This window comes from Myotis yumanensis, unplaced genomic scaffold (genome assembly GCF_028538775.1).
Source record: "Myotis yumanensis isolate MYYU_CA2020_CCGP unplaced genomic scaffold, mMyoYum1.0.hap1 SCAF_16, whole genome shotgun sequence".
Taxonomy (NCBI): domain Eukaryota; kingdom Metazoa; phylum Chordata; class Mammalia; order Chiroptera; family Vespertilionidae; genus Myotis; species Myotis yumanensis.
The window spans coordinates 51,652,409-51,679,426 of NW_027223767.1; the positions used below are offsets into that span (position 1 = coordinate 51,652,409).

Below are 27,018 nucleotides of genomic sequence, written 5' to 3' on the forward strand. Positions count from 1 at the left end.
CGCCTGTGTCCGTGTCTTGGGACAGCGGCCACCCCCGGGGAGGCCCATGGATTACCCCAGCCCTGGACTGACCAGCCGCACGGCCTCGGCACAGCCCAGAAAGTCCCTGAAACCCGCTGCTGGCCCGCGCCCAGGCGCACGGCGCTTCATGGGAGGGAAGGCCCGGGGTCACGCTGGGCATCGTGGGGGACACATTGTGTCGGAGCCCGAAGTCCCTCCCTTCGCTGAGCACCGACAGTAAAGCAGAAAGCTTCCTGGTTTTGTTCGGAGAACACGGTTTACCCATCGTGACCCCAGAACAGCCTTGGGACCCCGTCACCTGACTTCCTTCTCCTCCGCGTGGAGTCTGCGAGGAAGCCTGAGGCTTCTGCTCATTTAATTGAGTTCTTGGCTGCACATTCATGGAAACAGAGGCTGAGCCGGTCTGTGGGGACCTCAGACCAGCCCCCCGAGACGGACGCTGCCTGTCCATCAGGCCCCTCAGTCAGTGCTGAGGCCCTTGCAGCAGCCGCCAGGACCTGGGGCTCGCGCTGGGCCGGAAAGGCCGTCCGGGTGGGGGGCCGTGTGGACCCAAGCGCAGAGGTCCCCCCAGCCCTGGCAGGAAGCGGGGGCCGGGTCTGCAGTGCTCCCCGGGCACGGTGGCCTCGCCTCCGCAAGGTCAGGAGCTGGCCAGGGACGCGCCTTCGCTCCCGCCCCTGGGAGCCCTCCGCCCCCCAGTGTTTCCCCTGGTGCTGCTGGTCCCTCAGTGGACGGGGACCTTCATAGCCGTGGCTGCTGGGTCTCCGCGGGAGTGTGGCCGGGCAGCTGACAGCCCCTGCGAAAGCGAACAGGAAACCCTCCCCTCCTTCACCGACTCGAACGCAGTTGGTGACTGACTGGGCTTAGAAAAGCGTTTAACTGGATTTAAGTCTGAACGTGATAACCGTTCATGGGAAAAGTTGAGAAAAGCTAGAGACGCTGGCCCTTCCTCCGTGGGGCGGAGCTCAGGCTTCCCCTGTGCACGTGAGGGCCGCCCCTGTGGTTCCAATGGCGCTACAAGCCTTTGCCAACGAGGGAGAGAAATATGTCTCCTTTAGAACATCCTCCTCAAAGGGCAGCGCTCAGGTAGCGAGGGCAGATGGTAGCTGTTTCTCTCCAGCTGGCTCTTCACTCTCAACCGCCTGCTCCACCTCATGTGGGTCTTACGTTTAGAAACGCTGCTTCGCTTTTCTAAGGAAGCTTTCGGGGACGGGCTGGGCCCGCCCGCAGACTGACCCTGTGCTCTTCCTCAGGAGCAGGCGCAGCTCTACCTGCGGTCGGGCGTGGTGTCCCCCGCCACCTTCCAGCAGCCCGGTCGGCAGGTGAAGCTGTGGGTGAAGATGGTGACCCCGCTGATCAAGAACTTCTTCTGAGGACACAGGTGATGCCTCCGGTGCCGCCCCACCCCCGCACAGTGCCGGGTCGCTGGGGACAGGCGGTCCCTCGGCCCCAGCAGGTCTGTCCGCTGGTCACAGAGTGTGTCTTGGGGCGTGGCCGGGCACAGCGTGTGCGGCGCCCGCTGCTGGATGAGCCCTTCCCCTCGGTCGGGTGCCTCTCCTCCGAGTCCCAGGGCCGGCCGTTCGGGGTCAGCGTCACGGGTGGTTCTGTGTCCCCTGCTTGGAGCCGCACGTGCGTTAGAGGCAGGAGGAGTGGGGGAGGATGCCCTCTGCTCGGGGAGGTCCGGCTCGCCGCCCTGCAGCCGTGGCTCACCAGGCAAGACCGCCAGGCAAGATCATGGGAGCCAGACCTCGGGGCTGTGGCCCGTCTCCCTGGCACTGTCCGCCGTGTGCCTGCAGAGGCGCGGTGTTCTCCGCGCAGCTGGTGACAGGGCCCGCAGCGGGGGACTTGTCCAGGCGCCGGGGGGCCGGGCAGGGTGCGGCTGCCACTAGAGGGAGGGACTGTCCTCTGCTCTCACCCCAGCTGGCCCACCGGTCCTGGCCACACCGGGTTGGGGCGGGGAACTTCGGGCCTTTGGCTTGTGGGGGAGGGAGAGTGAGGGGAGTCGGAGATGAGTGAGGGCTGTGGCCGGCGTTTTCAGCCTGGAGCTCTGTGTTTACAGCGAGGGTTCCCCTGGGTCCCCCTAGAATATAAAACCCCACCCCCTACCCCCCACCCCCCACCATTAGACCCTGTTGTGCCTGGTTAAACATCCGCAGGAACTCCTCGGTGTCATCAGATGCCAGAGGTGTTTGCAGTCCCGGTCGCCTTGTCAGTATTTTTATCTCAGTTCAGTCTTTTGCTGCCTCTGACTGAGGTCGCGCCCTGTGACTGGGGACGTGGCCTCTGAGTCTCTTCTAATCTGTGGGTTCCTTAATGTTTTACCTTGAAACTTTTTACTGGGCTCACTCATAGCATTTCCGTGTCCCCTTCTCCATGTCCTGGGCATTTATAAAAGCCCACCCCTCCCCCCGCGTCTTCAGGCACAGACTGCAGACGGGACGAGGTGGGTTCTGTCCTGCACGCAGCCTGGCCGGTGTCACGGCTCCCTCCCAGGGACTGGCGGCTCTGACGTCCCCTCCACAGGCCCCGGCGGCTCCAGTGCTGGGCGGCTGGTGGCAGACCAAGGGCATCTGTGTGCCCAGGGCCCGGCCACCTGAGGGCTGAGGCTGGGAGGTGGCCACTGCCCGGGACCACTTCACCTCAGTCAGCTGTTTGCTTCCAACTAGTTATTCACTTGTCCTGAGGGGCCGTTAGACCAGAGATGCCAAAAGAATGTGCTGCCCGGGACGTGTCTGTTCGGGGAGAGGCTTTCGGTAAACAGCGCTCACCTTCCTGCAGGTTCTGTGGGACCAGAGCAATCACGGGCTCCCACGGCCACCCCGCCTGTCCTCCCCGCAGCCTGTCCTCCCCGCCCGAGGCCTGTCCTCCCCACGGCCTGTCCTCCCCGCCCGAGGCCTGTCCTCCCCGCGGCCTGTCCTCCCCGCGGCCTGTCCTCCCCGCCCGAGGCCTGTCCTCCCCACGGCCTGTCCTCCCCGCGGCCAGTCCTCCCCGCGGCCTGTCCTCCCACAGCCTGTCCTCCCCACGGCCTGTCCTCCCCGCCCGAGGCCTGTCCTCCCCACAGCCTGTCCTCCCCACGGCCTGTCCTCCCCGCGGCCTGTCCTCCCCGCCCGAGGCCTGTCCTCCCCACAGCCTGTCCTCCCCGCGGCCCTGTCCTCCCCACGGCCTGTCCTCCCCGCAGCCTGTCCTCCCCACCCGAGGCCTGTCCTCCCCACGGCCTGTCCTCCCCACGGCCCGTCCTCCCCGCCCGAGGCCTGTCCTCCCCACGGCCTGTCCTCCCACAGCCTGTCCTCCCCACGGCCTGTCCTCCCCGCCCGAGGCCTGTCCTCCCCACGGCCTGTCCTCCCCGCGCCTGTCCTCCCACAGCCTGTCCTCCCCGCGCCTGTCCTCCCCGCAGCCTGTCCTCCCCGCCCGAGGCCTGTCCTCCCCACAGCCTGTCCTCCCCACGGCCTGTCCTCCCCGCCCGAGGCCTGTCCTCCCCACGGCCTCTCCTCCCCCCCGCCTGTCCTCCCCGCAGCCTGTCCTCCCCGCAGCCTGTCCTCTTCGCGCCTGTCCTCCCCACGGCCTCTCCTCCCCCCGCCTGTCCTCCCCGCAGCCTGTCCTCTTCGCGCCTGTCCTCCCCACGGCCTCTCCTCCCCCCGCCTGTCCTCCTCACGGCCTGTCCTCCCCACAGCCTGTCCTCCCCACGGCCTGTCCTCCCCGCCCGAGGCCTGTCCTCCCTGCGGCCTGTCCTCCCCGCAGCCTGTCCTCCCCGCAGCCTGTCCTCCCCGCAGCCTGTCCTCTTCGCGCCTGTCCTCCCCACGGCCTCTCCTCCCCCCGCCTGTCCTCCCCGCAGCCTGTCCTCCCCGCAGCCTGTCCTCCCCGCAGCCTGTCCTCTTCGCGCCTGTCCTCCCCGCGGCCTGTCCTCCCCACAGCCTGTCCTCCCCGCAGCCTGTCCTCCCCACAGCCTGTCCTCCCCCCGCCTGTCCTCCCCACAGCCTGTCCTCCCCGCAGCCTGTCCTCCCCACAGCCTGTCCTCCCCACGGCCTCTCCTCCCCCCGCCTCTCCTCCTCCCGCCTGTCCTCCCCGCAGCCTGTCCTCCCCCCGCCTGTCCTCCCCCCGCCTGTCCTCCCCACGGCCTGTCCTCCCCGCGGCCTGTCCTCCCCGCACCTGTCCTCCCCACGGCCTGTCCTCCCCACAGCCTGTCCTCCCCCCGCCTGTCCTCCCCCCGCCTGTCCTCCCCACGGCCTGTCCTCCCCGCGGCCTGTCCTCCCCGCGGCCTGTCCTCCCCCCGCCTGTCCTCCCCCCGCCTGTCCTCCCCGCGGCCTGTCCTCCCCGCGCCTGTCCTCCCCACGGCCTGTCCTCCCCACAGCCTGTCCTCCCCCCGCCTGTCCTCCCCCCGCCTCTCCTCCCCACGGCCTGTCCTCCCCACGGCCTCTCCTCCCCACGGCCTCTCCTCCCCGCAGCTTGTCCTCCCCGCAGCCTGTCCTCCCCACGGCCTGTCCTCCCCGCGGCCTCTCCTCCCCACGGCCTCTCCTCCCCGCAGCTTGTCCTCCCCACAGCCTGTCCTCCCCCCGCCTGTCCTCCCCCCGCCTGTCCTCCCCGCAGCCTGTCCTCCCCACAGCCTGTCCTCCCCACGGCCTGTCCTCCCCGCGGCCTGTCCTCCCCGCAGCCTGTCCTCCCCGCAGCCAGTCCTCCCCGCGCCACTCCCTGTCTCCGCTAATCACCTTCAGGACAGCCCCGGCTGCTCCCCGACCTCGGCCCCCTGGCTCCCCGGCTCCCCTCTCAGTCAGGCGCAGGGCCAAGTGCTGAGACGCAGGCAGGTTACCCGTCCTGCTCTCCTGTCACTGACTGTCCCACGGGGAAGTTTGGAGAGAACGCAGGCAGCCCCCAGTGTGTAGTGGGAATAAGCACTGTTTCAGGCCCCCAAGGCAGACTTGGGGAACCTCCCCGTGGGGTGGTTATCGGGGGTTGACAGGAGGGGCCTGGTGGCCACTGGCCTTTCATCTCCTGTCCCTCGCGCCTGGACGGAAGGGCCGCAGTGACCCCTCCTGGCCAGCAGAGGTGGTTGCTGGGCACCTGGGCTCCTTGGCCTGGACTCCTGCCTTCCTGGCTGCAGCCCACCCTCTGGGCCCAGGGAGGGAGGGCTGAGGGGTGATTTTCTCTCCCCTCTTCCCGGCCCCTCCGGGCCCCCGGCTTTGAGTTAGGCTGTGGGGCAGACACCAGGCCTGCAGGACGGGACAGAGAGAGGAAGACGGAATCGCTGCCCAGTGTGGGGTTCTGTGTGGAAGCCTGTGAGCTCCCAGCACACACGGCTAAGCTGGTCCCGAGTCCATGCTCCGCCCGTGCGGACGTGGGCAGTTGGTGGGGACGCGCTTCAGCTGTGGAGATGGCACCTGCGTGTGGAGGGGCATCGCCATAGCCGACAGTGTTCTCCCCTGGAGAAGGGGGTGGGTGATGCTCCTGTGTATGGGGCACACCTGTCCCCTCAATGGGCCATCGGCACCTAGCGTCTGGTTGGGGGGCACGGCCGCGGGTCCCGACCCTCCCTCCCAGCTGCCGGTGGGAACTTAACTGACTTGCCCTCCTGGGAAGTCAGGCGTGGGGACCTGGTTCCTGGGACACTCGCCCCGGCTGCTGGGACTCCAGCCCTGTGTCCACGCCTGTGCATGGGCCAGGCCCTGTGGTCACCAGCGTGGAGCTGACGGCCGGCCCAGGGGACAGGCAGGCACAGCTCAGTAACTCAGTGGTTTTAATGCAATACACGCCACCCCCCCCCCCCCCCCCCCTCGCCGTCTGGCTGGTCAGGTGCGCACGCGCTCACGGGCCCTGACCGTGTTGACAGACAGCGGCCCTCAGTTCCTCTAAGTCCATGCTAGTCCCAGGACGATGATGGTCAGGCCTGGCCGGGGAGGGGCTAGACCTGCAGGAGCAGCGCCACGGCCGCCAGCACCCACTTGGACGCCTTCTCTTTGGTCTTCAGGTTGAAGGTCCAGACGTAGGTGGGGCCGCGCATGCGTGTTTTGTACACGGGACACTCATAGATGTTCTTGGTCTCCATGCGGTCCACAGGGATGGCCTTGATGAAGATGACGGGCATGGCGGGCGTCAGCTCCTTCAGCCGCGCCTCGGCGATGACCCCGGTCTGCGTGTCCCAGCGCGCGCCTGCGGGGCAGTGCGGCCGTGAGCCCGGGAGGGCCGGAGGGAGAGCCGCGCGGCTGGCTCCGCCCCAGCGCACAGGCCCAGGCCGGGGCAGGGGCACAGGAATCGCCGAAGATGGAGTCGTGAGTGGGACACGTTGGGGCTTGTGTGACCGCCCGCACCCCACGGGGCACCGGGCCCAGCTCGCCGCCGCGCTCCACCTGTTCACATTGGGATGTTCCGGAGCTGCTTCCACAGGCGGCCATTGCTCTGCCCGCCGCCCCGCGCCCCCCGCCCCGCATCCGCCTGGAACTGCTGCCTCCACCCAGGCTGCTGGTGTTTCCTCCCTGTTCAGTGATGTTTATCTTTCCCATCTGTGATCCCAAATAAACGTGGAGATGGCTGCTGAGCTGGTCTGTGGTGATGTGGGAACGGGCCCGGCCCCCCAGGGAGGGAGGGGAGATGCCACCTGCAGGGGGGCAGGCCTGCGTGTGGCATCTGGGCTGGCCCGGCGGTCTCCCCTCCTGCTGTCCATTCCTGGCCCCTCGGGCAGCTGGCGCCAGGCTCCTGGGAGGTGGACAGCCAGGCCCCCTTCCCTTGAAACCTGTGCCGGGGCAGCAGAGGGTGGGCGGGGGGCGGGGGAGACCACAGGGGCTCTGGCTCATCTGTCAGATGCACTTGCCCTGGGCCCAGCCCCAGGCTTGGAAGGGCTGAGCCCCTCCCCTAGACGGGCGCTCGGTGAGGGCGGGCCTGCCGGCTGCCTCTTGTGCCTGCTTCCATCCCCTCGGACCCGTCTCAGCCTGTTCCTGGGCCCCCGTCACTGTCCAGCCAGCTCCGCGAGCCCCCCCACGGCGCGCATGGCCCGTGGTCGGCGGGCGCTGGGCTCTGGGGCCCGGACCGCACCCTCCTACCTTCCATGAAGAGCCCGTACACGTAGGAGCCCTCTCGCGGGGGCGCGGTCACATCCTCTCGGTTCTTCTTGGTCACCTCCACCGAGAGGCACATCTTGTCCAGCGGCCACTCGTTCTTCCTGGCCATGGACTGCATGATGGCCGTGAGGAAGGACTGGGGGTTGAAGAAGCCGGCCAGCCACACGGTGGTGGGCAGGGCGAAGTCCGTGGTCCAGGCCTCCAGCTCCTGCGAGGAGAGGGGTCTCAGCCGAGCGCCAGGGCCTCACGGCGGATGGTGCAGCCGCTGCTGCCCGTGCCTCCGCTCTCCTGTCGCCCCGTTTTGAGGGGTGGGGACGCAGTGGCGGGAGCTCCCTCCGTGCCCAGGAGGCAGCTGTTCTCCTTCCCCGGGAGGAAGGGCCTGCGTTGTCGGCATCTATGGGCCTGGGCGCACCCTCCCGACCCTGCTCTGACGAAGGCCAGGCCAGCGGGCTCGCAGGCCTCAGGACACACCCCCTTGCAGCGTGCTCCCGCGGGCTCTGGGCAGAGGGGGGTACACTGAGGCCAGGGACCCCATCCTCACCCTGATGCGGAGCAACAGGTCCGTGTACCAGGCTGCCAGGCCCATCATGGACGGGTAGGCCCGGGCCATCCACGTTTCGGGCACCGTGTCGTAGAAGAGCGCCGTGGACAGATCCTCCATATCTGTCGTGATGGTCAGTTCCCCCTGAGGGACGGACAGACATGGTGCTGGGGGCCCAGGCTGGGCCATGCGGGAGAGCCCCGCCCACGTGTGTCGTGGGAATGTGGTTTCCCACGGGGTGTGGGCCACCGGGTGCTTCTGCAGATGCCCGTGGGGGCCACAGTCAGGATGCCCTCCAGGGCCTGTTCTGGACGCCCACAGCTCCGACCAGGGAATTCGGGGGCCAGCGCCAGGGGCCCGAGGCACCCCGTGGCCTGGGGTAGGTGGTTTCTTTGCAGTTGAGGTGGTGAGTCAGCCTGGGGGGCCAGCCGGTTCCCACGTCATGTCCGGCCCCAGCTGACCCGTCCGGGCCTAGCTGACCCGTCTTCCCTTTACCTTCAGCCCCAGGTTGAGCTCCTTGAGCGAGCGGCGCATCTCGTTGGTCAGGATGTTCATGCGCTCGCACTCCTGGAAGGCCACCACCACGTAGGGGGTCTTCTCGGCCGCCTTCGCCATGATCTCGGCCATGTTGAACGACTCCGGGATCTTCTCCAGGATCTCGTCCAGCACGGCCTTCACCTGGGAGTCAGCCCGCAGGCGTCACCGCCCGCCCCGCCGCCGGGGCCGGAGCCTGCCGCCGCCACCCCCCCTACCCCCCCGCCCCCGCCCCGTGCCCACGTTCCCAGCCCTGAATCCGGGAGCAAAGGCACATGGCGTGGCCAGAGCACAGCAGCACACACGGCGGGGGAGGGTGTCGTGGCCTGTTGGCAAGGCCTGTGGCTGTCAGGGGAGCCTCTGGTCCCTTCATCCAGGCACCTGCATCCTCCCCTGTGGGGTCACCAAGGCCGTGGGGTCACCGAGGGTCAGGGGGTGGTGTGGTTGCTAACAGTTTCCGAGGGGCTTCTGCCAATCGGGGTGCACTTGGTGAGCCCGGGCTCCGGACACTGCCCTTCACTGTCACTGGGTGGATTGCACGTCAGGCCCCCACCTTCTCCTCGCGGGACACCCCGGTGCCGGCGCCCGAGTCCGTCTCTTTGGGCTGCATCTCCAGGACCGTGCGGAACAGCTTCTCCGAGGTGACCGTCAGGAAGCCGATCTCCGCGTTGGGGTGCAGGCCGTACAGGTAGGGGCTCTCGGGGGGCAGGTTCTCGTTGATATATTCATGGTAACCCTGAGATGGGGGTGGGGGTGGGGTCAGCAAGGACCTTCTTACCAGAATGTTCTGCCCACATCCCACCCTCTGTGCACCCCACTGCTGCCCGGGTGCTTCCCCGCCCCCAGTCCCCCATCTGGTTCCTGCTTCTGGCTCAGTTCCTGACATTCCTTCCGTGACGTGAGGCTCTCGCCAGGCAGTCGGCCAGGACGCACTGACCTGTCCCCGCTGTCCCCCGGGAAGCCTCCTCACCTTGTAATCCAGGTTGGGGGGGATCTGGAAGCCGGGGGCCAGCTGGATCTCGCCCTCCAGCATCTCGGCCCGGATGTACTCCACCAGGTAGGTCTTGCACAGCCGGCGGTCCCAGTCGTCCGTGATGTGTCCGCCGTACATGATCTCCCCAAACAGGTAGCGGAGGTCGTCCCAGGGCACCTGGGGAGGAGGCCGCAGTGAGAGGCCAGCTCCCCACACAGTAGCCCTTCCTCGCCCAATGCCCGCAGGCTGGTCTCCCCGCCCCCCACCCGCTTCTGCGTGTCTGTCTCCGGCGGGAGCAGCCCTGGGCCTCTGCCCGCAGCCTTCTCCCTGCACTTTGTGACTTTGCCGGGGCCCTCACCCGTCCGGCCCCCGCTGGCCCCGCTCGCCCTGCGCCCGCTCCTCCTCGATTGCCCACACTCGGGGACATCGTGGGCCCGGCGCCCCTTCCCTCCGCGTCCACGGAGCAGAGCGGTCTCGTTCTGCCGGGTGGGCTTTGACTCTCAGCCCCGTGCGCCTTTGTGGCCATGACGTCCATCCTCGGGTCTCTGGTGGGTCCTCCCTCGGGCCCCACTGAGGTGCCGTCTGTGCGTCCTGCCTGGTGCTCCGTTCGCTTTGTTTCAAGCTTTTGAAATCCAGGGTGCATTTTAGCTCCTTTCGGACCCGCTGGGCGCACTGCGCTGGTGGGGCTGGCGGCCGCCATATGCTGGGCCGCGTGGGTGTGGGGCCTCACGGCGCCCGCCCGCCACCGCCTTGCATGCACGCAGCGTGTCCCTGAGCACCGGCCTCCTGAGGGCGAGTGGGCGTCCGTGTCGGTGGCCTGCTCACCAAGTCCCGGCCGGTCACGTCCCGAGTAAGAGCGCGCTGGCCAGTCAGGCTCTAATCCTGCTGGCCAATCGGTCTAATGTGGCCTCGTGCGTCTGTGGTCAGACGGTGAATATTCCCTAAATGGTCGCTGGGTCACAATGGGTGTGTGCTGAGCGGCAGCTTCTGCATTTCACGCATTTCTCCCCGGGAGGCTGAGTCGTGTCTGGAGGACTGCGGGCCGAGGGACAGGGCCACGTTGTCAGCTCCGTCACTTGTTGGTGCCTCCCTGGAGCTTGGCCGGTGCCTGGCGCGTGTGTGTGGGGGGTGGGGGGGTGGGTGTCTGCGTGACTAGCAGGACGCTTCCTCCCACACGAGAAAGCGACACGGACAGTCTCTCCGTCTCCCGTGCGGCGGTTCGGTGTGCGCGTCCCGATCCCGTCTCAGGTCACGGAGCGCCAGCACCCTGTCTGACCCGCTGCACACGCGGCCGCCCCGGCCCCCCCGAGTGTCTGCAGCCGTGGGCCACCGTGTGGGGCCGCAGGAAGTGACCCCTGCCCGGGCCGTCCCGCCTCCCCCAGGGAACCAAACAACATTCCGGCTGACTGGGCTGGTGGCTTGTGGTGGCTGCCTGGGCCGGGGGTGGGGGGGTCCTCTCCGGGGCCACAGGGGTGTCTGACATCATAGGTCATCAGAGGTCAGCCCCGGGGAGGCCGCCCCGGGGAGGCTCCCCGCCCACCGCCCCCACCCCCCACCCCCTCCAGCCTGCACAGCTTCTTACAATAGGGCGCCTCCCACCTTTCGTCACGGAGCCCCTAATGCTTGGAGGCCTGGGGTTTTCCCGAGGCTCAGGGCTGGGGGGGGGGGGGGGGGTGTCAGCCAGCGCGGCAGAGCTGGGCTTCACCCCAGGCGCCTGGCACCAGCACCCCTTCTGACGATGCGGCTCTGCCCGTCCGTCGCCCCCTTGCCCGCGGCCGAGCGCTGCTCTTACTGCCTCTCCTCTTAGGAGCGAGTGAGGAGGGGACGGCCTCTGCCTCCTCCCAGGGCCCCGATGGCAGGTGCAGGGTGAGCGCCAGGCCTCCTGGGAGTCGGCCAAGCGAACTGGATGGTGGCCGGGCCATGGGGTCTCTACACAGGCCGCTGGGCCGCCCATGGGGGACAGGCCACTCTGCCGGCTCGGTCCCCCCCTGGGGCCACGCCTCAGGCCACGGGAGGCTCCCGGTCTGCAGACGGGCCTGCTGGGCCCTCAGGGCCAGGCCATGCCCGGAGGCTCTGGCTTTGTGCCGTCCTCCCTGCTGTGCGGCTGACCACACACTCGGGTTCCAGCGGGAAGCGCCCCCTCCCTCCTGCTCCACCTGGGCTCCGTCTCCATCCTGGCCCACGCCGGCTCAGGCCGCCCAAAGGGGCTGGGGTTTCTGGGGGGATCCCTGCTGGGGTGCCGGACACCTGACCCCGGGGCGCGTGGCAGCACGCAGAGGCTGACACCTGTGGGCGGCGGCCGAGGACTGCCTGCCCGTCATTGCCTCAGGTGGGCGGGCTGGACAGATCGGCCCGGCTGTGACTCAGACCAAGAGGAGGAGGAGGGTGGGCGGGGGCTGAGCCGCCACCAGGCCCCCTTACCTTGGGGTTGGCCTCCAGGTAGTTGTACAGCACGTTGATGGAGATGGTGAGGTCCCCGTTGTTGAAGGGGTACGACCTGTTCCAGCCCTGGGCCCCAAACTTGCGCCTCTCGGCCACCACGGCGTGGAAGTAGCAGAGGGCGAACAGGATGCACTTGAACTCCATCTCCTTGGTGCACATCTCCAGGGTGTCCTGCAGGGGGCGCAACCGCCAGGTCAGGGTGTCCTTTTAGGAATACGGTGACTGCAGTGCAAGGTGTGTGTGTGAGCGTGTCTGCATGTGCGTGCACAGGTGCTTGTGCAGGGGTGTGTGCGAGTGCATGCCTACAGGAGTTACATGAGCATGTGCACGTGTGTGATCATGCATGTGTGTGCATGTGTGTGCGTGTGTGTTGGTGGTGGTGTGGATGGAGAGCAGCAGAGTGGAGCATCCTCAGAGCTCAAGTCTGGCCTCTGTAGGCCCAGCGACTCCGCGTGCTCTGGGTCCCCGACTCCGCGTGCTCTGGGTCCCTGACTCCACGTGCTCTGGGTCCCCGACTCCGCGTGCTCTGGGTCCCCGACTCCGCGTGCTCTGGGTCCCCGACTCCTCGTGCTCTGGGTCCCCGACTCCGTGTGCTCTGGGTCCCCGACTCCGTGTGCTCTGGGTCCCCGACTCCGCGTGCTCTGGGTCCCCGACTCCTCGTGCTCTGGGTCCCCGACTCCATGTGCTCTGGGTCCCCGACTCCTCGTGCTCTGGGTCCCCGACTCCATGTGCTCTGGGTCCCCGACTCCATGTGCTCTGGGTCCCCGACTCCTCGTGCTCTGGGTCCCCGACTCCATGTGCTCTGGGTCCCCGACTCCTCGTGCTCTGGGTCCCCGACTCCATGTGCTCTGGGTCCCCGACTCCTCGTGCTCTGGGTCCCCGACTCCATGTGCTCTGGGTCCCCGACTCCATGTGCTCTGGGTCCCCGACTCCTCGTGCTCTGGGTCCCCGACTCCATGTGCTCTGGGTCCCCGACTCCTCGTGCTCTGGGTCCCCGACTCCATGTGCTCTGGGTCCCCGACTCCGTGTGCTCTGGGTCCCCGACTCCGCGTGCTCTGGGTCCCCGACTCCGTGTGCTCTGGGTCCCCGACTCCGCGTGCTCTGGGTCCCCGATTCCGCGTGCTCTGGGTCCCTGACTCCGTGTGCTCTGGGTCCCCAGCGGCTCAGACGGGGACGGGCCTGGGCTGGGCACGGGCACAGGAGGAAGCGCCCACCTGGGTGAAGAGGTCCAGGGCCTTGTGCAGGTTGGCGTGCATGCCCGTGGGCGGCTCGTTGGTGATCTTGATGGCGTTCTCCAGGATGCCCTGGGGGATGATGTGGGAGTCGGGGCTGGGGGCGGGCTCGGCGCTGATGAACACGCGGTAGTCCTCGTGGCTGCCGACGCTGTACCGCTCCAGCTTCTTGTCCAGGGTGCTCAGCCACCGGGCCACCAGGTGGATGTTCTGCGGCCAAGACCCGTGTTAGCGCCCGCACACACTCCTCCCTGCTCTGGGCCCACAAGGACAGGCCGCTCGGCCATGCCCCGGCGGTTGTTCAGTGGTTAGAGCATCGGCCCTCGAACTGAGGGTCGCAGGTTCGATTCCGGTCAAGGGCACGTATCTCGGTTGCAGGCTCAATCCCCAGCCTGGTCAGGGCGTGAGCAGGAGGCAACCAGCCGATGTCTCTCTCCTTCGAGGTTTCTCTCTGTTTCTCCCCCTCCTTCCCACTCTCTCTAAAAATCAATGGAAAAAATATCTCGGCTGAGGATTAACAGCAGCAAAAGTGAGCAGGCCAGGCCCTGTGGGTCGAGTCAGCCTCACTGGGGTCTGCGGGAGCCGGGCAGCCCGGGGGGCAGGGGGATGGCGGAATGAGGGGGGCTGGGAGGCTGCAGGGCCCAGGACGGGGCGGGGCGTGCTGGGGTTCGGGGTGTGTGAGCTGGGGTTCCCCCAGGACGTGACGCGCAGCCTCGTTGGGGGAGGAGGGCGCTTGGTCACTAGTGTTTCGTGTTCTGAGGAGGATCTCCTTCGGGTCTCAGGCCTGAAGCCCGTGTCTGTCTCACCCCTGAAGGGTCCCACTGTTCCCTGGGCCACCCGAGGCCTCACGCCACCCGCTGGCCCAGGCAGAGCTGAACCCGGTGTGGGCGCCTCCCACCTGCCTGTGACCGTGAACCCCACGACCCGCTGTCTCTCGGGCCCCAGGCCCCCCGGGGGGTGCCTGCACCCCGAGGCGGCTCCACACCTGCAGGATGACCCAGTGCCCCATCTCCGCAGCCACGTCCAGGGCGTGCTCGGCCACCACCTCCTGCCCCTGCCCCAGCGACACGTTGTGGAGCTTCCCGTTGTCGATGGTGAACCCCAGCTTCTTCCCTGAAGGAGAGCGACCGGGAAACGCTGGGGGCGATCGGGTGACACGGGGGCGGCTCTGGGACCCACGGCTGGGATTCCGCCCACTCCCCCACTCGTTTTCATTGTAAACACACGTCATGCCAAGGGACCGTCTTACACACCATCTTAACATGTACGACTCCAACACATGCCCAGCGCTGTGTACCCTCTCTGGTTCCAGAACATTCTCATCCGCCCAGGAGCAAACCCACCTGTTAGACAGTCACACCCCTCCTCACCCCTCCTCACCCCTCCTTCCCCCGCAGACCCCCATCTGCTTGCTGTCTGGATCGGCTGGCCCTGGATGTGTCGGATAAAGGGAATCACGCAGCACGGGGCCCCTGCTGCTTCCCCTCGGCACCGTGTCCCAAGGTTCACCGCGGGGCAGGTCCCGCTCCACTGCCGTTTCGTGGCCGAGTGATATTCCACCGCGAGCAGCACCCACACCGTGGCCATGCCTTCCCGTGGCCATGCCTTCCCGTGGCCATGCCTTCCCGTCGAGGGGCGTTTGGGTGCATCTGCCTTTTGGCTGCTGGGAGTGAGCACCTGTGTAAAGCGCTCGTCTGAGCACCTCGCAGTTTCTTTGGGGTCTGTGCCCGGCATGGAGTTGCTCGGTCACGTGTAGTTCTGTGGGTCACATGTAGTTCTGTGGGTCACGTGTAATTCTGTGAGTCATGTGTAGTTCTGTGGGTCACGTGTAATTCTGTGGGTCACGTGTAGTTCTGTGGGTCACGTGTAGTTCTGTGGGTCACGTGTAGTTCTGTGAGTCACGTGTAGTTCTGTGGGTCACGTGTAATTCTGTGGGTCACGTGTAGTTCTGTGGGTCACGTGTAGTTCTGTGGGTCACGTGTAATTCTGTGAGTCACGTGTAGTTCTGTGGGTCACGTGTAGTTCTGTGGGTCACGTGTACTTCTGTGGGTCACGTGTAGTTCTGTGGGTCACGTGTAGTTCTGTGGGTCACGTGTAGTTCTGTGGGTCACGTGTAGTTCTGTGTGCATCTCCCCAAGGAACCGCCACACCGTCTCACACAGTAGCCACACGGTCTCATTCCAGCGCTGGCCATTCTCCGTGTTTCTGACCCGCAGTAACCACCCGGCGGGTGGCAGGGGCCCGCCTCCGGTGACAGGCCCGGTCGCCGGCCGCACTCACCCAGGGCTTCCACGTCCTTCAGGGGGTCGACCCCCGGGGAGAGGATGAAGAAGATGGGGGTGGAGGGGCTGCTCTCCTCGTAGGACTTGGAGAACTCGACGCTCCGGCCCTCCACAAACTTGCTGCCCATCTTCTCCTCCACGAAGTTCCTGGGGGAGGCGGTGGTCAGCGGGGCCGGAGGTGGTCTCCTGGCGGCTCCAGCAGAGCCGCCTGCTTCCCTCGGGCAGGGAGGGTGTGGGTGCTCCCGCCCTGGCTCCCTCACCCCGAGAAATGAATGGCCGGCCCACGGGGGGTTGGGGGTGGGGCGTGGGGAGGGGGGCTCGAGTCCACAGGAATCGCTTGGGAAATTAGAACGTTCTCTGCAAAGGCGCCGAGATGGCCCTGGAGGTGGCCGCCGCGGACGGTCCCGGGTGCCGACGCCGAGCCTCGCTCTCCTCCCCACAACACCCAGAGGGGCTCCTCTGGGCCACAGAGGTCATGCCCCCCACGCCTCTTGCCTTTAACCTCGGGGCTCACGGGGTGGCGCCTGCCCCTCATCATAACCCCGGGACCCTCCTCGCTCAGGTGAGCTGAGGCCCAGGGTCCCGCCCGCCGACGGGGCGGACCCCCAACACCAGCCGACGCTCACGGCCTCGGGGCCGCCTCCCCCGGCCCCAGGACCGGCGTGGAGCCGTGGGGCGCTCACTTGACGGCATAGGTCATGCGGTCGGGCCGCATGCAGCGCACCATGCACAGCTTCTGCAGCGACGACTTGTTCTTCCACTCCTTGGGGAAGATCTCCTTCTCGGGCGCCTCCGACTCCACCAGCTTCTTCCAGCGCTTGGCGGACCCTTCGATGTCGTTGTCCAGGTTCTTGAACTCGTCCATGTCCGAGAGGGCCTGCAGACAGACGCCCGTGGGGAGCCGGGCTCCGGGACCTGCCGGCCGCTAGGCCATGAGCCACGGGCAGCCGGACGCAGCGGGGGCCTCAGAGGGGCCTCGGGTCGGGACGCGACTCGGGCGGCTTCTCGGGGGGATCTGGACCAGGGCGCCTGTCTCACCCCAGGGATGGCCTCCCTCAGGTGGTTTTGGAGAGACCTGAGGCCCGGAGCGTGGACAGCACGTGAGGAGGGGCCTGACGCTTTGCTTTTCCTGGAAACGAGGCGGGAGAGCCAAGGCGGGGACCCCTGGACGCGCCCGAGACCAGGCTGGCGGCGTGCGGGGACACGGGCAGGGACCAGGGAACTGCGAGCACCGTGTTCATGTCCGACCGCTCACCTTGATGCCGCCCCACCCCTGGTTCTGCAGGAAGTCCACGGGCGACACCAACCCGGCCTTGAACGGGAACCGCAGGAGGAAGTCCAGCTCCACCGGGTTCAGCTCCTTCTTCGTGGACAAGACCTGTGGGCGCAGGGGCACCGCTCAGCCGCCACGGGAAGGGGCACCCCTCAGCTGCCACAGGCGGGGGCACCGCTCAGCCGCCACGGGCACCGCTCAGCCGCCACGGGCACCGCTCAGCCGCCACGGGCAGGGGCACCGCTCAGCCGCCACGGGCGGGGGCACCGCTCAGCCGCCACGGGCGGGGGCACCGCTCAGCCGCCACGGGCGGGGGCACCGCTCAGCCGCCACGGGCGGGGGCACCGCTCAGCCGCCACGGGCGGGGGCACCGCTCAGCCGCCACGGGCGGGGGCACCGCTCAGCCGCCACGGGCGGGGGCACCGCTCAGCCGCCACGGGCGGGGGCACCGCTCAGCCGCCACGGGCGGGGGCACCGCTCAGCCGCCACGGGCGGGGGCACCGCTCAGCCGCCACGGGCGGAGGCACCGCTCAGCCGCCACGGGCAGGGGCACCGCTCAGCCGCCACGGGCGGAGGCACCGCTCAGCCGCCACGGGCAGGGGCACCGCTCAGCCGCCACGGGCAGGAGGTATGAGGAGCCGCTGCCGTGCCTGTGGCCACACTGCCCTGCCCCTCAGGGTGGAGAACTTGGTCTTCACCTTGTTTTAATTTTTATTTATTTATAAATCTATTTTTTATTGATTTCAGAGAGGAAGGAAGAGGGAGGGATCGAGCCTGCAACCTGGGCCTGTGCCCTGACCTGGAATGGAACTGTGACCACTGAGCCACGCCAGCTTTTAAATTGTGGTGAAACAATGGCTGATTATTTTGTATCTACAATCTGGTAATAGATTTATTTTTATATTCTAAAATCAAAGAAAAGAAAGAAAAAAATAACCGCGGTGAAAACACACGACAAAATGTACCATTTTAACGGGGGACAGCTCCGCGGCACTGGCACGGCCGCGTGGCCGCACAGCGTCCCCCGTCGAGGCCCAGACCCGCCTCCTCACCCCAAAGGGACACCCCGCCCGAGCAGCTGCCGGGCAGCGGGCCTCACCTGGAAGGTGACCTGGGCCAGGAAGATGAGCTTGTCGCGCTCGAAGAGCCCGCGGGCCGTGTACACGTAGATGGAGTAGGTGATCTCGTCCGTCAGGTTCACCACCCGCTGGCGCACCTCGTCGGCGGGCGCCGTCCGCTGGATGGCCTTCTCGAAGACCACGTTGAAGGCCTGGGGAGGGGGTGGTGAGCTCCCCGCCCCGCCCCCACCGCCGCCCGAGGGTGCCCCAGGCCGCGGCGGGCAGCACACCTTGAGGGAGAACTGGTAGATGGGGCTGATCTTGTTGAGGTCGTTGAGGATGAAGTACAGCAGGGAGGCCCGCTCGGCCGCCGGCCGGTAGTTCTCTCGCGCCTCATTGATCTTCACTTCTGTGATTTTTGCCTCGAGCACCTGAAGCCAACAGAGGGGCCGAGTGAGCCCCGCGGGCGAACAGCACGGCGAGCGGTGGGCCCAGAGCCCTGGCTCCCTCGGAAGCCGTCCGGGGGCTCTCGGCACGGCTCACCTTCTCCTCGATCTCGCTGGCCGTGTGCTTCGTCGTCTCCAGGTTCTCCACCAGCGCCGTGTCGCCCAGGAAGTTGCCCGAAGCGGCCGACAGGCGGGCCAGCAGCGAGTCCTCCAGCTCCTTCAGGATGATCTTAAACTCGTTCTGGGACTTGGTGAGGTTCGCCTGCAGGAGGCAGAGCCGGGAGGGAAGCCGGCCGTGGGCGTGGTCCCACCCACACAGCCCAGCCCCGGGGCCTCCAAGGCCAGGCCAGGGCCCTGCAAGCCCGGGGCCTGGGGCTGGGATGAGAGAACGAGGGTGGGGTGAGGGGCCCTGAACGGAAGCCGGGGGCAGGGGGCCCCCGAGCAGTGCAGCGCCTGTGGCCCCCTTGGCTGCGGGTCATCGGTCACCATGTGGAAGGCCCCAGGACCGAGGGGAGGCGTGGGGCCTGGGTCCCCTCTGAGCCCAGTGTGTGGCCAACGCATCAGGGCGTGGCGGGCACACGGGCGGGCAGCCAGGCCAGGCTGCGGGGCAGCGGGTGGCACTGTAGGCCGTGGGGCACCACTGGGACTCTGGTGTTTGGTGGAGTTACAGGAGCAGCAGCCGGGAGAAGGGATGTTGTACGAGGCACCTTCCCAGGGAGGCCCAGAGCCAGGGACCCTCACGGGGGGGCGGGGGGGGGGGCGTCCCTCCTCGCGCCGCCCGGCCACCCATGACCGACTCTGGCTGCACCTTCAGCTGCTCCAGGTCCGGGCGCTCTTTGGCCACCACAGCAGCCAGCAGCTGGTCCTCCAGGCCGTCCCGGGTGACCAGGAAGTTGATGAGCGTGCACTGGGCCTGCATCTCGGGCTTGTAGTGGGGGTTGAAGTGCTTGGTGTGCAGGATGAGGCGGAACTGCGGGTGGTACTCCACCTCCTTGTCGCCGATCTTGATGTACCTGGCGGCCGGCGGGAGGGGTTAGGGGGCTCCCGGCGCTGCCACACCAGCCCGGCGGCCGTCCCCACCCCAGCTGTCCCCACCCCAGCTGCCGCGTGGTCCCGCCGCGGGCCCTGGGAGGGACTGCGCCTTCCCCGTCCAGTCCTCCTGTCGGTCCTGCTCTGTCCCTGGCGGGTTTGTTCTGATCTTCACGGCGGCGTTTACTCAACAGGTCAGACCTCACGCCCCCCAACCCCCCGGACAGTGGCACCCCCGCCAGGCCCTTTGCGGAGTCCAGGCCTGCCTTACAGGCTGTTCGCACCAACGCTGGCTTTACACGGTGTACGGCGATTTCACTCCTTTCTGCGGAAGGTAAAGGCAGGCCCCAGGCCCACCCACGCCCGGAGGAACACCGCGGGTCCCCCACACGAGGGAAGGCCCCTCGGCCGCAAGGAGGGGCCGCCCGGCCACCTCTGCAGCCTGGATGCACCTGACACATGATGCCCAGGGAGAGAAGCCCGACACGAAAGGCCCCGGAGAGAGGGGGTCCCACTGAGGAGTGTCCAGGGCAGGCCAATCCGCGACACGGACAGCGGGTTGGGGTGGCCGGGCTGGTGGGGGGCGGGGCTTCCCCAGGGCCGCGGAAACGTTCCAGAAGTAGGTGGAGGGGGAAGCCCCGCGGCACTGGGAACGCACTCAAGGCCAAATGGACACGTTCAAACAGCCCACTGAACGTGTCCAGTATGAACTTTACCTCAATTTCTAAAAAGTCAAGTAGGTTCAAGATTTGCAAAATGCATAGAAATGGAGCAAACGCGGCTGTGAGGCCCCCCCGCCCCCCATAGGCCGCTGTGGGCAAAACAGTGTTTATTCCCGACGGGATGTGGCCCACGGTTCCCGTCTCCCCTCTGAGCGGGGATCCCCCACACCTGGTGGCGTTTGGGGGGAACCCCTGCTGCCCGCCTGGAGCTCCCTGCTCTGTTCTCAGCCCATGGAGGGGGACCCCGAAACTCACCTTCCCTTTTTAATCGTGTTTCTGCCCAGGAGCGGGTCCAGCACGGGGTCCACGGTCTCACCGATGTTCTCGATGAGCAAGGTGTCCCCCTCGGAGATGGCACGCTCAATGATGTCCAGGTAGCTGCGGGCGGGCGGGGGCCCTGAGCGCCGGGCCAGGACGGCACGCGGCCCAGGAGGCACCGAGGCGCGACCGGGGGGCCAGCAGCACACGCCTGGCCGTCCTTCCCCAGGGTCTTAGGCTCCTGTCAGTCACCCCGGGGCGGGGAGGGACGGAGCCGCTGACACTGTCGGCATGGAGGCAAACGCTGCCCCACCTGCCCTCCTCGCCGCCCGGAGCCCCGAGTTTCCGTCTTTACTCCTGGGGCTGTGCCCAGGGCCAGATGTTAGAAACCACCCCCGAGGGCCAGTGTTTGTGTTTGAAGATCCATCCTCAGGGTTAATGAGCACCAACGGCCTAAGGTGTGTTTCCCAGCACAGCCGAGGTGCGGGCCCCCCATCCCTCACGTGGGTGCAGTGGGCACCCCTTCTGCCCCAGGCGGAACCCCTCTCCCCCAGCGGCGGGCACCTCTTCTGCCCCAGGCAGACACCCCCCCAGCAGTGGGCACCCCTTCTGCCCCAGGCGGAACCCCTCCCCCTCAGCAGCGGGCACCCCTTCTGCCCCAGGCGGAACCCCTACCCCCCAGCGGTGGGCACCCTTTCTGCCCCAGGCGGAACCCCTCCCCCCCAGCGGCAGGCACCTCTTCTGCCCCAGGCGGAACCCCTCCCCCCCAGTGGCGGGCACCTCTTCTGCCCCAGGCAGACACCCCCCCAGCAGTGGGCACCTCTTCTGCCCCAGGCGGATGGCCTTCAGATCGCTGCCGAACTTGTTCCTGATCCACTTGATGCCCTGCAGCTGGGCGTCCACGATGAGCGGCCAGCGCTCCGTGTTGCACAGGATGGTGGCGTTCTCCGTGGACATGCGGTCGCTGGGGAGCCCCTGGTTGTTCCACGTGGCCACGCCCGCGTCGTCGGTGAGCAGGCTCAAGGGGTCCAGACCCTCCGTGATGGGGATGGGGACCTGTGGGAGGTGCAGCCTCAGTGCCTTCGGGAGGCGCCACTGTCCCGGTCCCAGGGCCTCTGCTGTCAGAGGGCGGGCGTGCGACCACCTGGGAGGACGTCAGCGCGGGCCACTCGGGGCCACAGTCGGACCCGAATGGCCGGAGCCTCGGTCTCGGGATGCAGGGAGGTTTGGGGCTGCCTGCCCTGCGGGCCCCTCCCCGGGTTTCCCGGGCCGCGGGCCTCCTGCCTTTAACTTGTTGATGTAGGGGACCCAGAACTTCTCCATCAGCTCGTTGCGGTACTTCTTGGTGAAGTAGCCCACGTAGGAGACGAAGGCCGAGATGAGCAGCACGTCCCCGCACAGCGTGACCCCCTGGGACCTGAAGTTCTGCACCGACTCCGCCCAGCGGACGTTCTCGGACGCCAGGCCGCCCACCAGCCTGAGGGGACCCAGGTCCGTGGGGTCAGCGAAGGGAGCCCGTCTGGGTGAACGACGTTTGGAGGAGAGGAGAGAGGAGCGAGGCGGGGCGCCCCCACCTCCCCGTCCGCGACCCCCGCCTCGCACGTCCACACTCTGCACATCCGTACCTTGCTCAGCGCTTCCGGGGGAGAATGCTTTGGGGGTTCTGGGGGGCAAGCGCTTCGGGGAGCACACCAGTGCTTCTGGCCTCCCCAGGCCCTCTGCGTGTTGCTACGGCGACGCCAATGCCGTGACGTCGCCCCCACGTGCTGGGGCTGCCCCTGGACACCCCCAGCCCGTGCTCTGGCTGGCGGGAAGCTGCGGGCTCCCCTCTCTGGGGGGGTAAGGGGGGTTGGGGAGCAGGTTACCTGTTGGCCAGCGAGATCACCCTGTTGGTGGCATCGGCCTCCTGCTGGCACTTGATTTTCTCAGCCGTGGCTTTTTCAAACGCCGACGTCAGGTTGCTCAGGTTGGCGTTGAGTTCCTGGGTCACAAGCGGGAGGGTCCCGAGGTGGACAGCAGCGGTGGTGCCCCCCCCGCCCCCCCCGTGGAGGCGGGAGGGAGCAGGGCTGCCCTGCAGGCCGACGCGGAGCGGCCTCCCAGTGGGACAGGGGCCCTGCGCCAGGCTGCGCCCGTGGCCTCACGCTGCTGGACAAGCGCCCCCGGCGGCGTGGCCGCCCCTTTCCCACAGCGGCAGGGGCCGGCGCGGGCACTCACGGCGATCTTGTTCTTGATCCGCGACAGCTTGTCCTGGGCCTCGGCCAGCTCGGCGTTGGCCTCCTCCAGCGCCTGCCGCTTGGGCGCCACGTCGCAGTACACCTCGTAGAAGCGCACGATGTTGATGCACCAGGAGCACAGCCCCGCGGCCGCCGTGGACTTGGAGCGGATGAACTCGGGGTCGAAGGTCGGGTTGCCTTGGTAGGGCCTGGAGAGGGAAGTGGGGCGCTGGCCTGGGCTCCGCAGGACGGGCCCCCCGCCTCCTCCCACCTGAGCCCCGCTGTCCACAAGGGTTACAGTGAGAGCTGAATAAAAAAATGTATTTTTGTATCTTAACGATGAAAGGAGGAAGGACACGTGAACCACAGGGTGCTGGCCTCGCGTATGCTTTGGAGCGGGAAGGGCCCGGGGCAGTGGGTTAAGGTACCCCACCCCCTCCCTTCCCGGCTGTCACACCGCTGGTCTCGTCTGGGGTCACCAGGGTCCTGGTGGTGGCTCCTTCTCAGCCAGAGCCCAGCGGACCCAGGGGCCCTGGCAGCAGCCACATGAGACGTGAACGGGGCCCCGGGTGCACACGTGGAGGCCTCGTGAGGGCTGCCTCATGGGGTGATGGGTGAGACTAGGAGGGCCCCCCTACGCCACTCCAACGACCCCCCCAGGCAGCCCAGCCAGCGGCTGAGTGTGTCCCTCTGGACAGATGCAGCCACCTCCCCCTGCAGCCCGGGGCCCGGCCCCGCCCTCGGCGAGGGGTAGCTCCCGGGACCTCACACGCTGCCTGGACGAGGGGCTCCCACAGGCCCGAGTGCGGCCCCCGGGCCGCCAACTCACTTGAAGGCTTTGAGACAGGCCTCAGGGATGTGCTCCTTGTCGAACCTCTTGAGGGAGTCCAGGAAAGTGTCCACTTTGCCCATCATGATCTTCGCCGCCTTCCAGCTCTTGTCCTTGGGGATCTTGCCCCCGGGCGCGGTCAGGATCATCACGGCGGCCGTGACGTTGACCACGGCGTCCGGCGGGGACCCGAAGGACTTCAGCTCCGTCAGGTTGTTCTGCAAACAGCAGGCAGGACCGACCTGAGAGAGGCCTGGAGGCCCAGGACGGCCCCAGGGGACCCGCCGGGCGTGAGCCAGCCACCCCAGGTCAACGGCCGCGGCCTCTCCGCTCCCTGCCGCCCCCCCCGCCACACCCCCCGACTCCGGCCGGATCCCCGCTTCTCCGCCTCCTCTCACCTTGTTCAGCGTGTCCAGAGCCTCCTGCGCGGCCAGCAGGGCCGGCTCCGCCTTGGCCAGGTCCGTTTCACAAGCCTTTTGCTTCTCAGTGACGTTCTGGAAGGAAGCCAGAGAGGAAAGAGCGAGGTGGTGGACCGTCTGGGCGGCGTGCAGGCGGCCCCGGGCAGGGGGTCACCGGATGGGACCGGCCTTTCTCCTCCGGCCTCCTTGGTCGCGGCCCCTCAGCACACAGGCCTCCCTGGGCCTGCCATGCAGACGAGGCTCAGGATGGAGCTGTGCTTCCATTGGCTCCGGCTTCCAGGCCACGAGGGAACCTGGGGCCAGCAGACCCCCCTGTGGTGAGGCTGTACTGTCTCTGGGAACATGTCAGAGGTGCAGCTCATTCTCCCTTCCAGAGAGCAAGAGTTTGTCACGCACACATCATTCATTCATTCGTTCACACGTGCATTCCTTCATTCACTCATATGCACACTCACTCCCGCATTCATGCCTCTGAGTCAGAAAGCGCCTCAGATAGTCCCACAGGCACTTGGTGTCTGTCAATAAGAAACAGGCACACACCCGGCCAGCCTGGCTGAGGGATGGAGCATCAACCTATGAACCAGGAGGTCACCGTTCAGTTCCCAGTCAGGGCCCATGCCCGGGTGGTGGCCTCCAACCCAGTGTGGGAGCTGGAAGGAGGAAACCGATCAATGACATGCTCTCATCATTGATGTTTCCTTTTCTCTCTCACTCTCCCTCTCTGCAAAAAAAACAAACAAAAAACCAAAAAACTTTATATATATATTTAAAAAAGAGAAACAGCATCTGCCTGGGAACAGACAGTGGTGGGGAGATGAAGGAACTAAATTCCTAACCCTAAACCCTATCATGGGCAGAGCCATAACCCTAACCCTAACCCTAACCCTAACCCTAACCCTAACCCTAACCTTACCCTGGGCAGAGCCATAACCCTAACCCTAAGCCTAAACCCTATCATGGGCAGAGCCATAACCCTAACCCTAACCCTAACCCTAACCCTAACCCTAACCCTAACTCTGTCCTGGGCAGAGCCATAACCCTAACCCTAACCCTAACCCTAACCCTAACCCTAACCCTAACCTTACCCTGGGCAGAGCCATAACCCTAAACCTAACCCTAACCCTATCCTGGGCAGAGCCATAACCCTAACCCTAACCCTAACCCTGTCCTGGGCAGAGCCATAACCCTAACCCTAACCCTAACCCTGACCCTAACCCTGTCCTGGGCAGAGCCATAACCCTAACCCTAACCCTAACCCTGACCCTAACCCTGTCCTGGGCAGAGCCATAACCCTAACCCTAACCCTAACCCTGACCCTAACCCTGTCCTGGGCAGAGCCATAACCCTAATCCTAACCCTGTCCTAGGCAGAGCCATAACCCTAACCCTAACTCTAACCCAGGAGTGGGCAAACTTTTTGACTCGAGGGCCACAATGGGTTCTTAAACTGGATCGGAGGCCGGAACAAAAGCATGGATGGAGTGTTTGTGTGAACTAATATAAATTCAAAGTAAACATCATTACATAAAAGGGTATGGTCTTTTTTTTTTTTTTTAGTTTTATTCATTTCAAGCTGGCCAAATCCGGCCCGCGGGCCGTAGTTTGCCCACGGCTGCTCTAACCCTAACCCTAACCCGAACCCTATCCAGGGCTGAGCCATAACCCTAACCCTAACCCTATCCTGGGGAGAGCCATAACCCTAACCCTGTCCTGGGCAGAGCCATAACCCTAACCCTAACCCTAACCCTGTCCTGGGCAGAGCCATAACCCTAACCCTAACCCTAACCCTGTCCTGGGCAGAGCCATAACCTTAACCCTAACCCTAACCCTGTCCTGGGCAGAGCCATAACCCTAACCCTGTCCTGGGCAGAGCCATAACCCTAACCCTAACCCTAACCCTAACCCTGTCCTGGGCAGAGCCATAACCCTAACCCTAACCCTGTCCTGGGCAGAGCCATAACCTTAACCCTAACCCTAACCCTGTCCTGGGCAGAGCCATAACCCTAACCCTAACCCTAACCCTGTCCTGGGCAGAGCCATAACCCTAACCCTAACCCTAACCCTAACCCTAACCCTGTCCTGGGCAGAGCCATAACCCTAACCCTAACCCTAACCTTAACCCTAACCCTATCCTGGGCAGAGCCATAACCCTAACCCTAACCCTAACCCTGTCCTGGGCAGAGCCATAACCCTAACCCTAACCCTAACCCTAACCCTAACCCTAACCCTGTCCTGGGCAGAGCCATAACCCTAACCCTAACCCTAACCTTAACCCTAACCCTGTCCTGGGCAGAGCCATAACCCTAACCCTAACCCTGTCCTGGGCAGAGCCATAGCCCTAACCCTAACCCTAACCTCCTGGAGAATCTGGTTTGGCACCTGCTTTAGGGACAAGTGGGGCACAGCAGGCACTGACCCGGCCGCTGTGCTGGGCAGCGCCCAGGCCTTCTTCCTGGAGCCCCCGGTGGGTGCGTTGGATGCGGGGGGTTGCAGAGGGGTGGGCAGACATTGGGCGGCGGGTTTCAGAGCCCAGGGCCGAGCCTGCCTGTGGCACTGGCCAGTGTGGAGGCCTGGCATGTCGCTGCCACGCGGAGCTTCAGTTTCCTCATCTGCCTCAGGGGCGTCCTCCCTCCCAGGAGACGTACACACTCGGGGACCCCCTTTTTAAAAATATATTTTTATTGATGTCAGAGAGGAAAGGAGAGGGAGAGAGAGAGAAACATCCGTGATGAGAGATCATTGATCGGCTGCTTCCTGCACACCCCACACTGGGGATCGAGCCTGCAACTCAGGCATGTGCCTTTGATAGGAATCGAACCCGAGACCCTTCAGTCCGCAGGCTGATGCTCTATCCACTGAGCAACACCAGCCAGGGCTCGGGGACCCCCCGCCCCTTAACTCAAACCCTCGTGCAGACGTGTGACGACGACACAGAACCAGGCAGGGACGGGAGAAAACAAACCCACAGCAACAAGGACGCCAGGACGGCGCCCATCCTCCCCGTACCCCCCCTCCCCGCCCCCCGCCCGGGCACGGGGCCTGGGGGCTCCAGGTGCAGCCTCCCCGAGCTTCCTGTGCACGGGGATCCCGCCAGAAGGCAGCCCCGATGCAGCCCTGCGTTTATCACAGGCTCCCGAGGGGCTGCGCCGTGGCCTCGAGTGGCGTGGCCTCAGAAACGCGTTGCTCTTCAGCGCAGTCCTCTTCTGAGCCAGGGGCCGGGGTGGGGGGTCCCGCTGGGAGGGTTCCGCTGGACCGGGGCCCCCTCTGCCTTTGCGGGGACCACGCAGGGCAGGCCCACCGCCGGCTGCCACCCACCTTGTTGATGACCTCCACCTTGACCTCCTCCTCGTCGGCGATGGCCTTCTCCTTGCTGACCTTCTCCGTCTCCACGCCCACCACGTGGATCAGCTTGTCCGCGTTCTCATTCTTCTGCACGAGCTCCGCCTCCTGGATGGCCAGCTTGGCCTTCAGGTCGTCCACCTGGGGAGGGGCACGAGGAGACGCAGCTCGGGCTGGCCGCCCTCTGCGCGCAGGCGGGCTCAGTGTCTCTAGGGCAAGCATTTATTGAGCACCGACTGTGTACACAGGGTCACAAGTACAAGATACATTCCCGCTGCTCAGGCGTCTGACAGTCCAGGTGGGTGGGAGTCCCGGGGAGGCGGGGGCCGCGGTCAGAGGAAGCTGGAAGCCGGGGCTGAGCCCGC

The 27,018-nt window shown here is 66.2% G+C and overlaps 2 protein-coding genes and 1 long non-coding RNA gene across 3 annotated transcripts in view; 2 read left to right on the forward strand and 1 right to left on the reverse strand.

Annotated features, from left to right (window-relative positions):
- The window catches only part of PGS1 (phosphatidylglycerophosphate synthase 1), a 27,202-nt gene extending 20,658 nt beyond the window's left edge, over positions 1-6,544 (forward strand). The window contains 2 exon segments of the mRNA XM_070395430.1: positions 1,272-1,399; positions 6,067-6,544. Coding sequence (XP_070251531.1) covers positions 1,272-1,391 — 120 coding nt within the window. The 3' untranslated portion in view covers positions 1,392-1,399; positions 6,067-6,544.
- Positions 5,784-27,018, reverse strand: part of DNAH17 (dynein axonemal heavy chain 17) — a 62,548-nt gene continuing 41,313 nt past the window's right edge. Inside the window, 24 exon segments of the mRNA XM_070395429.1 lie at positions 5,784-6,159; positions 7,047-7,272; positions 7,606-7,749; positions 8,101-8,283; positions 8,693-8,875; positions 9,110-9,289; positions 11,534-11,725; positions 12,769-12,996; positions 13,772-13,899; positions 15,067-15,215; positions 15,752-15,945; positions 16,324-16,446; positions 17,441-17,611; positions 17,690-17,830; positions 17,943-18,107; positions 18,654-18,858; positions 19,852-19,974; positions 20,675-20,910; positions 21,139-21,331; positions 21,720-21,835; positions 22,069-22,276; positions 22,897-23,114; positions 23,295-23,390; positions 26,630-26,794. Coding sequence (XP_070251530.1) covers positions 5,912-6,159; positions 7,047-7,272; positions 7,606-7,749; positions 8,101-8,283; positions 8,693-8,875; positions 9,110-9,289; positions 11,534-11,725; positions 12,769-12,996; positions 13,772-13,899; positions 15,067-15,215; positions 15,752-15,945; positions 16,324-16,446; positions 17,441-17,611; positions 17,690-17,830; positions 17,943-18,107; positions 18,654-18,858; positions 19,852-19,974; positions 20,675-20,910; positions 21,139-21,331; positions 21,720-21,835; positions 22,069-22,276; positions 22,897-23,114; positions 23,295-23,390; positions 26,630-26,794 — 4,215 coding nt within the window. The 3' untranslated portion in view covers positions 5,784-5,911.
- On the forward strand, positions 16,901-21,577 carry LOC138995070 (uncharacterized). The gene is made up of 6 exons (XR_011468504.1): positions 16,901-16,969; positions 17,089-18,096; positions 19,069-19,208; positions 19,881-19,970; positions 20,689-20,863; positions 21,158-21,577. It is a non-coding gene; the product is annotated as an uncharacterized lncRNA (long non-coding RNA).